The 12,616-nt window shown below is 36.4% G+C and overlaps 1 protein-coding gene across 1 annotated transcript; it reads left to right on the top strand.

The window, feature by feature from the left end:
* Nucleotides 1-1,218: 1,218 nt before the first annotated feature.
* zdhhc7 (zinc finger DHHC-type palmitoyltransferase 7) lies at nt 1,219-11,590 on the top strand. The gene is made up of 8 exons (XM_017712117.2): nt 1,219-1,394; nt 2,052-2,135; nt 3,926-4,223; nt 4,861-4,985; nt 5,194-5,290; nt 5,661-5,742; nt 6,424-6,554; nt 7,855-11,590. Exons 3-8 carry the CDS (start codon nt 3,936-3,938, stop codon nt 8,032-8,034), a joined length of 903 nt encoding a protein of 300 aa, XP_017567606.1. The 5' UTR covers nt 1,219-1,394; nt 2,052-2,135; nt 3,926-3,935; the 3' UTR covers nt 8,035-11,590.
* Nucleotides 11,591-12,616: the final 1,026 nt, after the last annotated feature.

The raw sequence follows: 12,616 nt of genomic DNA, 5'->3' as shown, positions 1-12,616 counted from the left end.
TTTACAGCATTTAGCAGACACTCCTATCCAGAGCAACTTACAAGAAGTGCTTTGTCTATCTAGAGAAAGTATCTTTGCTAGTTACCAATAGGTTTGAGAAAAAGATAGTCCTGAGCTCAGATACTGCTAGATACAAAAGTCACTGTAGATACCCAAAAAAAAAGAACAGAGTTGAACACAGAACTCTGTGCCATACAATACAATACAATACAATACAATACAGTAAACTATAATACACAGTGCATTCAGCAATAAAGTAAACTACAATACACAGTATTATACAATACAATAAATAAGTAGAGCACAATATATTGCAAACAATACTTGTTTGTTGCCTTGGTGTCTTTGATTCCTTCAAGGCCCTATTTTAGATGCAAAGTGCCTCATGGAAGTGACTCATTCACTTTATTCACTGACTACTCTTACTTCCTCATTCATTCACTCACTCACTCCCTCACTCATTCATTGTGAGCAGGCTAATCATACCCCACAAGGGGGCACCAATCAACAGTCAAACAGCTTTTGATGCTTCATTGCAGTGAATCACATCAGTGACATTCTGTGTCCTTATAGGTTATATTTTAACCTTTATTATATGCTGTTTGTTTTACTGTTTTTTTTTTTTTTGTATTTTACCTTTTAAAATATTAATACACATTGTAGTATTTTGACATCTTGAAATGTAACTGTGTTTAAGTGTTTTCCTTTTTTGTGATTTCCTTACACCATGTCCTTGGGTACCTTGAAAAGGGCTTGTAAATAAATCATTCTTTTTTATTATTATTGACCACTCTAGGGTGTATCCTGCCTTCCGCTCAGTGACCGCTGGGATAGGCGCCAGCACCACCCTGCAACCCAGAGGTTTAGAAAATGTGTATGTGTGTATTATTATTATTATTATTATTACATTGTTTGAATTGCCGAATAAGCATATGGATTTCGTCTAATCAGATCTCTCAAACCACAAGCCCTGATTTAATTTGCAAAACTAAATATTTGCCTTGAAAATGCTCAAACACACTTCACGTTTGGTTCAAAAGCAACCCGAGGACGGCTGCAAAAATCCCATTTTAATTTTGGTCCCATTATTGTCACTGTGGGCAAACACCTCGAAAGGCCTAAAAAGACCGTTTTAAAAACCTCCCGCGTTAAGAAGCGGCTCTGTAAAAGGCCAGCGGAGGGCAGGAGCACGCTGTCCATCCTTCAGCTGCAGAAAGAAGAAGACGGAGCGGGAAGAGGAGTCCGGAAGCCTGTATGACCTGATCTGCACTGCTCGGTTTAAAATATCTGCTGAAGTTGGGACTTTTAGAGTTGGTTGTAATGAAATCAAACGCCCATGTTGTACTGTCACTGACGTAAAACTTGGAAAACAACCGGGCGACAAATTAATTTCGGTAAGAAGAAGCTTTTATTAAGAGCGAGCATCATGTGTCAAACAGAGCTGTCACTTAGCTCGAGCTGAGCTGTTAGCCAGAAAGCAGTTCAGTATAGCTAACTGCTAACTGACTTTCTAGACAACATTTCTAACATTTGTTATATGGCAGACTTCTAAAGGATCGCTAAGACTGCAGACTTGATTATTTCATTAGTTAGCTAACTGATAAGCTTCTGTGAACTGTCACTGGTAACGTTAGCATGTGCCGTGGTTGCTTAATTAGCTGGGTTAGCGAGCTTAGCTGCAGCTCGCTTGGTTTCATTGTTACAGTAACGTTAGCGGCTAAGCTAGCTTTAGCGCTCAGAGCTGCGGCAGACTAACTGGGTTAAGTTAGAAGCTAACTTCTAATTTGTAGGCTAATTGAGTTTTATCTGCCGTTAGATAATAATGTTTTGCTGTAAGCTTTAAAATTTGGCTGCATTTGACTTTATTTTTTCGACTCCACTAGCTAACGAACAAGCTAATACGAATGTCTGTTACACCGAGTTCTTTAAATAGCTAACGTTATCCAGCTTGGTTGCTATCAGACTCCGTGATGTGACATATTTCATGTATACTGGAAAGTAAGCATGTGTTAGCTGTTTCTCTAGCCGTTGCCTTTTTGTGTCCTCCGCAGGTTTAACGCTGTGGATGTTGCCGAGGCAGTGCTGCCCAGGTCAGCGGGGTGGACGGCATGTCAGCGTGAGTGACAGTCACTGAGGCGAGTACAGATGACTGCGGTAGCTCTGGCCAAGTGTTTTGTTATTTGATTCGGCTGCCGTTGTAAAATATAGACCTTTCTGAATGAGAAGGTCGTTCCTGCAAAGCACTGCCTATGCTTTTATATAGAACTAGGCGATATAACAAACTTTTGAAGTTTTCACAGTACACAATATGACACATTATTCGTTTTTGATATCTAAAATGTTGGAATGGGCAAAAAGAGCAAGTGCTTCCACATCTTAACAAAACAAAGTATTTTCATGGATTATTTTACATATGGCTCTAAATCCAGTTTAACAGGGCTAATAATGCTCTCTTCTGTAATGAAACACACAGTTTGTCAATGTTTCTTAAGTACCAATGATATCCATGATATACCTGGAAAAGCTTATTGTGACATTATGGCGCAGGTTATCATGATAACAATAAATAGTCGTATCACCCAGCCCTACTTGAATTTTTAATCATTGCCTTATATACATACTGAGAAATAAAAGCCAGATTTCAGTGGTTCTCAAACCATTCCACGGTCCATACTTTTATTTTAACATAAATCGCACAGGGATGGAGAAAAAATTTGTCCTTGAGGACCAGTTTGAGAACCACAGGACAGTGATTCCAATTTTGGATTTATAAAGAACCTCTCACTGGATAGCTTTTGTGAGTGTGAAGTATATTTGTACAGTGTAAAGGTTTCACACAAACATTTTTCCTCTAACTGTATATAATACCAGCCAAGAGCCATTTAAGAACCGATGCATTTTTATTTGCTGCATAGTAGCTAATGCTGTCAACTGATGAAGCCTCTGCTGAAATTGTGACTGAAAATCAATGAGCAGCATAAATTGATCAAGCAGTTTGTTTGCCCTTCTCTTGCCCTTATTTTTATTTTCATTTGCAAAGAAATTCATAAATGTAGTAAAAATGAATTCAGAGAATAGTAAGTTGTTCTAAGAAGACATTTGGAATAGCATTTGACAGTGAGCTGTGTTTATACGATTCTGAAGTGCAGAGTATCAAGAGCCCAGTGAGGTAAGAAGAAAAACGAGTGAACTGCTGCTTTTCATGTTTTAAGCATTTGATTGGCAGCATAGTTGCAGTAACACCAGGTTAGTTAATGGAAATGTCCCTCATCCTGTGGGTAAAAGTGCAAATGAAGTGGACCTTATTTGCACTTTTAGAGGTGAAGGACTAGAAAGGTGATGTTTATTGGATCATAATGCGTCATCTGACACAGCTTTTTCTTCTACCAAATAAGCAGTTCAGTCACTAGCTCTACATTCGTTTGCTATTTTTAGAGCAGGTGTATGTGACATCTACCTGGATGCTTTTTTATTTAATTATGGGGGTTTGTAAATAACTATCTTACTGGTGATTTGGTTGTTAGTCATCTGTTGACTTCATAGTATTGAGGTTGTAACACTATAGAAATGTGCCTAACAGCTTAAATGACTGCTTAAATATTCTAAGCTCCAAATGATTATTGAGATGTTTATCAGTGTGTTTGTTTATGACAAATAGTTCAGAGAAAGAAGGGAGTCGTTTTCAGTTCAGGTGCATATTTTGTAGCATTATGTTTCTCTACACTGGATCATTTCTGAGTGGTTAGTTCTTATTAATGACCACATGAAATATGTAGTAAATCTGACTGCGCTTTATGCATGGCAGATCAAAAATAATAAAAAAAAAAAAAAAAAGAAGAAGAATTATATTATTAGTTTTAAAGGTTAATTTAACTTTCGGAAAACATTCACATTTAATTGTATTTATTTCACTTCTTTTGTACAGGTAGACAAGAATGCAGTCTTCTGGGCACCGGCTACGGGATGTGGAACAGCATCATCCCTTGCTGGGCAGTGGGGAGGAGGAGGTGGCAGTGGGCCGTATCTGGTTCATTCAGGATGGCTGTGGCATGGTGTGCGCCTTCATGACCTGGTTTCTGGTGTTGTATGCAGAATTTGTGGTGAATTTTGTTATGCTTCTCCCCTCTAAAAGCTTCTGGTACTCTCTAATCAACGGGGTGGCATTTAACTTCCTGGCTGTGCTGGCACTGGCATCACACCTACGCACCATGCTGACAGATCCGGTAAGACTTTAGGGGCAAGATTTAAGAAGATTCCTGAGGTGGTTATTTTAATGTGACATCATGTGGGTCATCTGTTAAGAGATGTGGTGAGTGAGAGACAGAGTTGAGCCAAGACTGCTTGGCCACATTTGCAGTTCTAAACTGCTGATGCAGAATAATCCTCTTCTTGGTTTCACCCTCTGTGGTTCTCTCTAATCCATTTTTATCAGGCTCTTTACACAATGAAATGTTGTGTTATGAGAGTGTTTCATAGACATTGAAGGACAATATGGATTAAATTGTGAAGCAGCCACCATGAACTGTCTACACAATTGAACAAATGTCCTTAAAGATAGCTTTCTTTGTATTTAAGAAACCATCCATAAACATCTTTTGGAGGCAGATACTTGGGCACATTCACTGTGACCGTTTCATCACACCCACCAACTGTGGTCTTTAATATCCTTGTTGGAGTGTGGAGCCAAGAATTGTAGTACATCTTCTGTAGTTTCACGTCACTGTTTTGTGAAGTCACAATTCAAGCCATTATATGCTGTATGCAATGCTTTTGTCACATGTAGTCAGAACAACTTTTAATGTCCGTTCTGTATAACTGTACTCGCCATTAGATTGACTAATGGAAGGTCATGTTTTTCAGGGTGCTGTTCCTAAGGGTAATGCCACTAAAGAGTACATGGACAGCTTGCAGCTGAAACCTGGGGAAGTCATCTACAAGTGTCCTAAATGCTGCAGCATAAAGCCAGAGAGAGCCCATCACTGCAGGTAAATAAATAATTGTTTTCTTTTTAAGAGCTAGTTGTAGAAGCATGTAAAACTTTTTTTTTTCCTTCTAAACTAAGCTCATACTCATCTTAACAGTAGTCACACACAGTGTGTTGGTGACTACTAAGAAATCACCACTGCTTAATAAAAAACATTTTTATTGATATTGTCAGGAAAATAAATTAGTTTGTCTGTTGTATTGCTCTAGTATCTGCAAGAGATGTATCAGGAAAATGGATCATCACTGTCCCTGGGTGAACAACTGTGTGGGAGAAAACAATCAGCGATTCTTTGTCCTTTTCACTGTAAGAAGGGTGTGGGGGTGCTATACTCTTTTGTTTAGGTTCTACTTTGCAGTCACTTGGTACAATGAAAACAATGGTAGTCAAATCTAGGTTAAACATTAGCTGACATTTGAATTTCTGTTATGGCTCAGGGAATTTGGTTTGTTGGGTCTTATTTAATTTTTTTAAAAGGTCACATACAGACAGTAATAATTAAATAATAATAAAAACAGACATTTGGTTTCAGCCCAGAGTTTATGTGATGGTGGATTATCTCCACTGTCCTTTTTTGCTGTGTAAGCTATTAGTAAACATTTAATAGATTGTTTTGTGTCTTCTGTCTGAATATATTGTTGCTGCTGTTGATTTTGCCTTTCTCTTTTCTGTGCAGATGTACATAGCCTCAATTTCCTTGCATGCCCTCTGCCTCAGTGGTTTCCATTTCTTCACCTGTGTCAAAGTCCAGTGGAGTGGTGAGTCATAGTGATGCAGCTTATACATTTTGGCCCAACATAAGATTGCTACTCAAAGATGACCAGGACCAAAAATTTTAATGACTGAAACACAGAAAAAAAAAATGTGCAGTGTATTCTAATAATGTGTTAATAACCTGTTATTTTATATATATATATATATATATATATATATATATATATATATATATATATATATATATATATATATATATAAAATGCATGTAAAGACATATGTTTACATACACCTCTAAAATTTATATTAAGCATATTAATTATATTAAGAAAAAGCACTTCTTTTTTTCTTAGACTTCTGAGATTTTTTTTTTCTTGAAGGAAGGTACCAAATCATATCTGTTTTCCCTAAACTGAATCCAGTTGTAGCAGAATCATCATGTCAGTCAATCACTTAATCATAATTCCAATTGATCTGAAGCCAGAAACATCAGTACCTGATTGTTTACACATATAAACAAGTAAATCCCTGTAAGAATGTGAGATATGTATTGTGTTATACTGTGGTTTATCATTTTTTTATCATTTGCTAAAATATTGTAATTGCCCATCATCTGACTTGGTTCAGAGATTTGGGTTCAGTCTTGCATTGTCCAAGTCAGACAATGCAGGATGGAAGCAAAGATGTCATGAACATGACCTTTTGCTAAATTCTTGATTTTACAGAGTGCAGTGATTTCTCCCCTCCTGTGGCTGTCATGCTTCTTATTTTCCTTTGCCTGGAGGCTCTCCTTTTTCTCACGTTCACTGCTGTCATGTTCGGCACGCAAATTCACTCCATCTGTAATGATGAAACGGTGAGTCAAGCAGAACAGGCATAGAAATTGTTTCCCAGTAACAGCTTGGACAAGGGCCAATTTTGTTGCTAATGGCTGATTTAGAATAATTAGATATTAGATATATGACATAAAATTGGCTAATTAGATACTGTTAATTATCAGGGAATGGACGTTAAGAATAATGGTTTTACAAGTTTTAAGCCACCCGTTTAAAAAAAAAAAAAAAAAAAACGTGAATGCTGTAGAACTCAAGTGAATACAAGTGTTAGTTTCAGTGGTGCAGTCTGATTTTTTTTTTTTTTTTTTTTGGATTGAGAACCTTTCTTTGTAAATACAGCCAGACAGCAAAGACTGACAGTTGTCACAGTGACATCATTTTGCTAACCACTAGTTGTTAAATAATGACTGCTGTCTAGCTAATTGTTTGTTTCTGTTTCATCACATACAAAAAAAAGATATTTGTTGGATATTCGAATTTCTCTTCTTGATTTCTCATTCAATAAAAATCCAGAAATTATCTATCCTACGTTTACCCAGTCCTGAGAAGACACAAAATGCAAACAGTAACCAAATGTGTTTGAAGAATATCTGCCATTAAATTTTGCTGAAGTTTCAGAAACGCAGCTTACTGATGCTTTAGTAATTAAGGCACTGTCTAAGAAGTGCACAGTTGGACATTTTATTTCCCATGTATTTAGATCAATTAAGGCAGAACCACACCAAATCGTGCAACTGTCTTTACTGCAAGTGATTTGATGTGATTTTGCCTTATTTTAGCTAAATACATGGGGAAATATGTTATGTACTGTTTAGATGGTTACTTAATTACAAGCACAGGAGATATGGGTTTCCAAAACATTATATTCAACAAAATAAGACTGACATTTTAAAAGTATATTTTGTTGTAGTTGTGTCTTTTAGGAGTGAGAAAATGTAAGTATGATTATTACTGGACATTTATTTAAGAAATTGATATGAGAGTTAAATATCCATTGAATGTGCAGTATAAAGCCTTTACTACTAACTTTACTATGCTAAGTGTAAGAAGGTGCCAGCATTAAGGCACATTTGATATAATATTTGCTTTTCCTTTTTTTTTTCATTTTATTTTGTGACCGAATCACAGCCGTGATGTTAATCGTGATACAGAGCCTTAAATCTTCTTTTGCTTAAATGATGTTCAGTGATGTAGTAACTTAGACCAGATTTCAATTGGCTACCTCGCTAATTTGGGATTTTACCTGAGCATGAGACTGTATTGATAAATTGTTTTATTGCCTGTCTGTGGCATCCCACGCACTACCTTCTTTGCTTCTAGGAAATCGAGAGATTGAAGAATGAGAAGCCAACATGGGAGCGGCGAGTGCGCTGGGAGGGAATGAAGGCAGTATTTGGAGGCCCTCCCTCTCTTCTGTGGTTCAACCCATTTGCTGGACTGCGCCTCCGGCGCCTGCTGATGGTCCACACTCGTAAGGGTGGCTCCGAGTTCTCTGTCTAAAAAGGAAATCTTGTCTTTCCCAGCATGTCAGTGTGCCATCATGCCTATAACCCCATGCACTGAGGACAAGGCACATCTCTCCTAATGGCAATGCAGGTAGGGCAACACAGTGAAGAGAATGTGCAATAGACTAAGAGTGGCCCCAGTGAAGGTGAGGGGCCAGGACAATAATGACTCCCTAATAGACCACTGGACCTCAACAGAAGGATCATTTTTACTTCTGCTTATGTTGGCTGTGCCTGACCTGTCTCCATGAACATTCAAACAGATTTTTTGGTTTGTTTTTAAGGGACTGTTTTCCTGTGTATAAGTGTGAAAGAATGGACTCAATACTTAGTTACATCAAGAAATATAAGGGTATTTGTGTCAAAGTAATTGTGTCATGCCCTTTCCACTGAATGAATCTTAGTCAAAGAAAAATATCATGGACCAAATTGGAATTTGAACATGTCTTATTTGTCAAGAAAGTTCTCAAAAATCCTAATGCATTAAGTGCTTGTTATTAGGCTGCAATAAAATGCTAGTTATCCTGTTTAGGTTTAGAATAATCCAAACTTAAATCAGATACACATGGCATTTTAGCTCCTTACATTGTAGACAAAATACTATAGTATATACTATACTATATAATGACATTAGCGTCATTTACACAATCTTTAAATTGCGTAATTGGCACTGAGTATTTAGACTGCTGATCTATCTCAATGCTATGTCTAAGATCGCTTTTGCAGTTATTTGGCATGAATCTAGGCAAATCATTTTTTAGGGTATATAAAATTTAAGCATGAATTGCACCCTTTTGCACACTTGAATTCGGCCATCGTTGCAGAGCACTCAAGTCAGACCCAGCTGTTGCTTCATCTTACTGCACTCATCCAGACATTCCTGTTTAACATGTAAGGTTGAAACTTGCTGAGCCTCATAAGAACTTACATGGACATCTTCATGGCTACTTGACATTTTTTCAGCAGCACACAGATGGCACGATCCCTCAATTAAGGATTGACCTGCTGTTATCAGTTCTGTGGCTGCTCCTCACTATGTGTTTTTCACTGTATTTTTCACTTCTCTGTAAGATGAGAGCTTTTACCTCAACAGTTGATAGATTTTTAAATAACTATTCTTAAAAAATAATTGTTGCAAATGAACCGTGTTTTACAAACTAAATGGTTTTATGCAGTAGGTGTAGAGCAGTTTTGATTAGTATTGAATTTAGGAGAGACCTTGGACTGACTGGGCCAACTTCATATCATTAATTTTTGTTACTGATGAATTAGTATATTAGAAATGAAAACTTGGGGGCATGAGTTCATACGGTCACAGTCCTAAATAAATATACATGAGGTGATCCCCTGTTTAAAGGTGAATTTCAATCAGAGATGTAAACAAACTCGTTCAGAGTATTTTGAATGTGAAATGGTGAAGAAACCTGTAGGAGAAATTCAACGACTCTTGTGTTTAAAATGGTGGTGATAGGAACCAGTCGATGTAATGCATGTTGCTGTTTTTTTGCTATCCCAAAATACCCTACATGTCATCTGAGTGTTTACGTGTAATGTAGGTCTTGAAAAATACTGGTAAATCTGACTGTTATGCCTTACAAGTCTCTATCTGTACCTTTTTGCCACAAATGGATTAAAAATGTTTTAGGCTAAAACATCTAAAAGCTAGTGCAAAACTGTCTCAGGAAACATTTGTAACTATTTATTAATGTAAATAATAATAACAATAATAATAATAATAATTAATTACTTGGATACATGGAATGCACTAGCACATTTTTTTGTTAGCAAAAATTGCAATACAAATTACATTGTTTGCTCTTCAGTGGGATTTTAAATCTGCAAACAAAAAAAAATGCCTAATAAAATACTAAACCAAAAGTAAGAGGCAGCCAGCTGTGTAGCACAGTGATTCATGCCTTGTTTTGACATTGTGGTAAAAGTGTAAAAGCAGGATAACTGCAGTTACCTGACTCATTTATGTCATTCGATTCTAACAAATTGCCAAAATAAAAATTAAAAATTCAGATTGTGCATCCCAATATCAGATGTTTAGTTCCTGTCACTATTTTTGAACAATTGTGACTTGGCAAGTTTCTCAAAAATAGCACATTTCACATCAAAGGACTCTCTTTACTTTGTTTACATCTTAACGATTTAAGTACATAGAAATGTAGATAATCGATGGAATTACCCTTATTACATGTTCATGATACAAAAGACAGCGTATGAAACAGATCCAAGGATCACCAGTTGCCCTATTTGCTCCAACAGAGCTTAATCTTTCCAGGATTTTGCCCTCTTTAGTGTCATGACAGTTGACAGTATTGGTTCTTATGGGTTCTGTAGCTGCCATTAGACGTTTTCAGCAACTTGATAGTCCTGCTGTGATGGTTTCTTCAGTTTATTTCCAATCCCAGTTCTAGAGAAACTCTTCCCTGCTCTAACACACATGATTCTGCCTGCTGGCTATTGCGTGAGATGAGGTGTTGAGCATTGAAATAAGAAACTGCAAATACTCCCTGAGTGGAATTGAGAAGTAATGCTCCCTAGGTGATGATTGTTGGCTTTTCATATTGATCACCCATTTCAAGCCCTTAACTGATTCTGACATCTTTGTTTTGTACGGTTTGTATATCTTTGTGGAAAGAGAAAAAATGAAAACATGGACAAATCCAGTCAACCAGAATGTAGTGTACTGTAGTTTAAGCTAGAATTTATCGAATATGACTTGGCAGTTCAATTTTTTTTAATTGTTTACCTGAGACAATGTTTTTAAGTAAAACCTGATGACTAATCTTTATTCTGTAATGCAGGATGTACACCATGTTGTTGGGAGGGAGGGGATGGAGCTCACTACACATCTGCAATCCTTAATTGGGTTATACTGGTTGAAATTCTTTGGGGGAATCTTGCCTTTTTATTAGCATGTATGTCACTAAGAATGTATATTGTGCTTTTTCTATCTTTAAGTATTTAGGAAGAAGAGGGAACATTTTATTAACACTAAATATATGTGCTACAATGCTTTCCTCACTACAAAAAGAGAACTGCCTAATATAACTGCATTGATTCCTTGAACATATGGCTTGGCCATTATTGCCTAGCATTGCTGTGTGAACTCTCTGTGTGAGAGTCAGGTCCCTGTGCTGCAGGAGTGTGTATTAAGTGTATTAATCTTCAGTATACAAAAGAAAAGCAAGGGAAATGCTTTTTGCACATGACCTTCCTGCATTAAAGGGTTTATTGTAGAAGAAAAGAGTAGAATATCAAAGCTTTATAAACTTGTAGTTTAGTCAGATGATCAAGTTTAAAAAAAAACCCATGCCAAGTGTGATAACTGTGGTCAAGATTATGTCTAGAAGTATAATAATACAATCACAGAGAAGGTTGAAAGCATTATTCTTTACAACTGGAAAGCAAACGCCGATTACATTATATACAGTGTGAATGATTACAGATTTATCAAGAACTTTTCAAATGTGTCATAAAATAATTGTTCTTTCATATGTAAAACTCTTTTGCATAATAAAGTTATTAGGTTCAGAACTGTTGAAAGCTTCAGTTGATTTCAGTCTCAAACCAAAAAGCAATCGGTGGGAAATACTGACGTCATTACAGTACACTAAACTACATCACATTTGTTTTAAGATGGACCGTAGTTTTGTGTTGGAACCTATAAACTAAGCAAACTTAATTAATATAACAAACTCCATACTCATATTTGGCTTTGTGCAGATTTCCATGTTTTGGCTTAAAATGGCACACAGTGTGAAAACAAGCAAGCCAATCGCTTCTGAGAGTGGCTATATTCATTTATTCAGACGCTACTTCTTGTTACTATATCCATTGACTTTCCACTGAGTTACTCAGCTATCAAATTTATATTAACTATGTTACTCAGAACCCTGAACTATCCAATATGCCTTCTAATAACCTTCCCTTTTACTCAGGCATATTACTTTGATGGAACCACCAAAACTAAATACAGGTGGAAGTCATCTCGCAAGAGGAGCAAGTCTGATTTATTGAAGTACAAAGATAGTGATTTAACATTTAATAGGAGTAGAGAACTGAGCCAAATGCATGTACCTACACTATCCATAAGTTTGTGCAAAAGCTTCAATTGAAGAGATATGACTAAAAAAAAAAACTTCTTAAGGTCAGTGTCACAAATTTGCTTAAAATTAATATAATACTCTTATTTCTTAAATTTACTTGTAATAACATTTTATTTAAAAAAATCCAAAATATAAAACCTTCTGTTGTTTATTTTAAAGTTTCAATGGTAAAAAGAAATCCCAGATTTCCCCCCTGGTCACATGAAGCACCCCTGTCAGAGCTCAGAGCGCAGACCCTGAATTAAATTAAAATGAATTTTCTCCATAGAAAAAATAAATAAAGATTGATGTGTAATGGTATGAACAATGATGTTGAAATGGAATTTTTTTAGAACTGGTGATTGTTCTGCAAGGTTGTAGAATGGCCAAGGAATATGAGGTCCAGCCATGCCCCATAGCAATCTCTACATTAATCTGCCATATTTATCATTAAATCTTCAAGATGTTTTGTCATTCATC

The sequence above is a fragment of the Pygocentrus nattereri genome, chromosome 7 (assembly GCF_015220715.1).
Source record: "Pygocentrus nattereri isolate fPygNat1 chromosome 7, fPygNat1.pri, whole genome shotgun sequence".
NCBI classification, from domain to species: domain Eukaryota; kingdom Metazoa; phylum Chordata; class Actinopteri; order Characiformes; family Serrasalmidae; genus Pygocentrus; species Pygocentrus nattereri.
The sequence above is the reverse complement of the archived record's forward strand: the minus strand, read 5'-3'. Positions and strand labels throughout refer to the sequence as shown.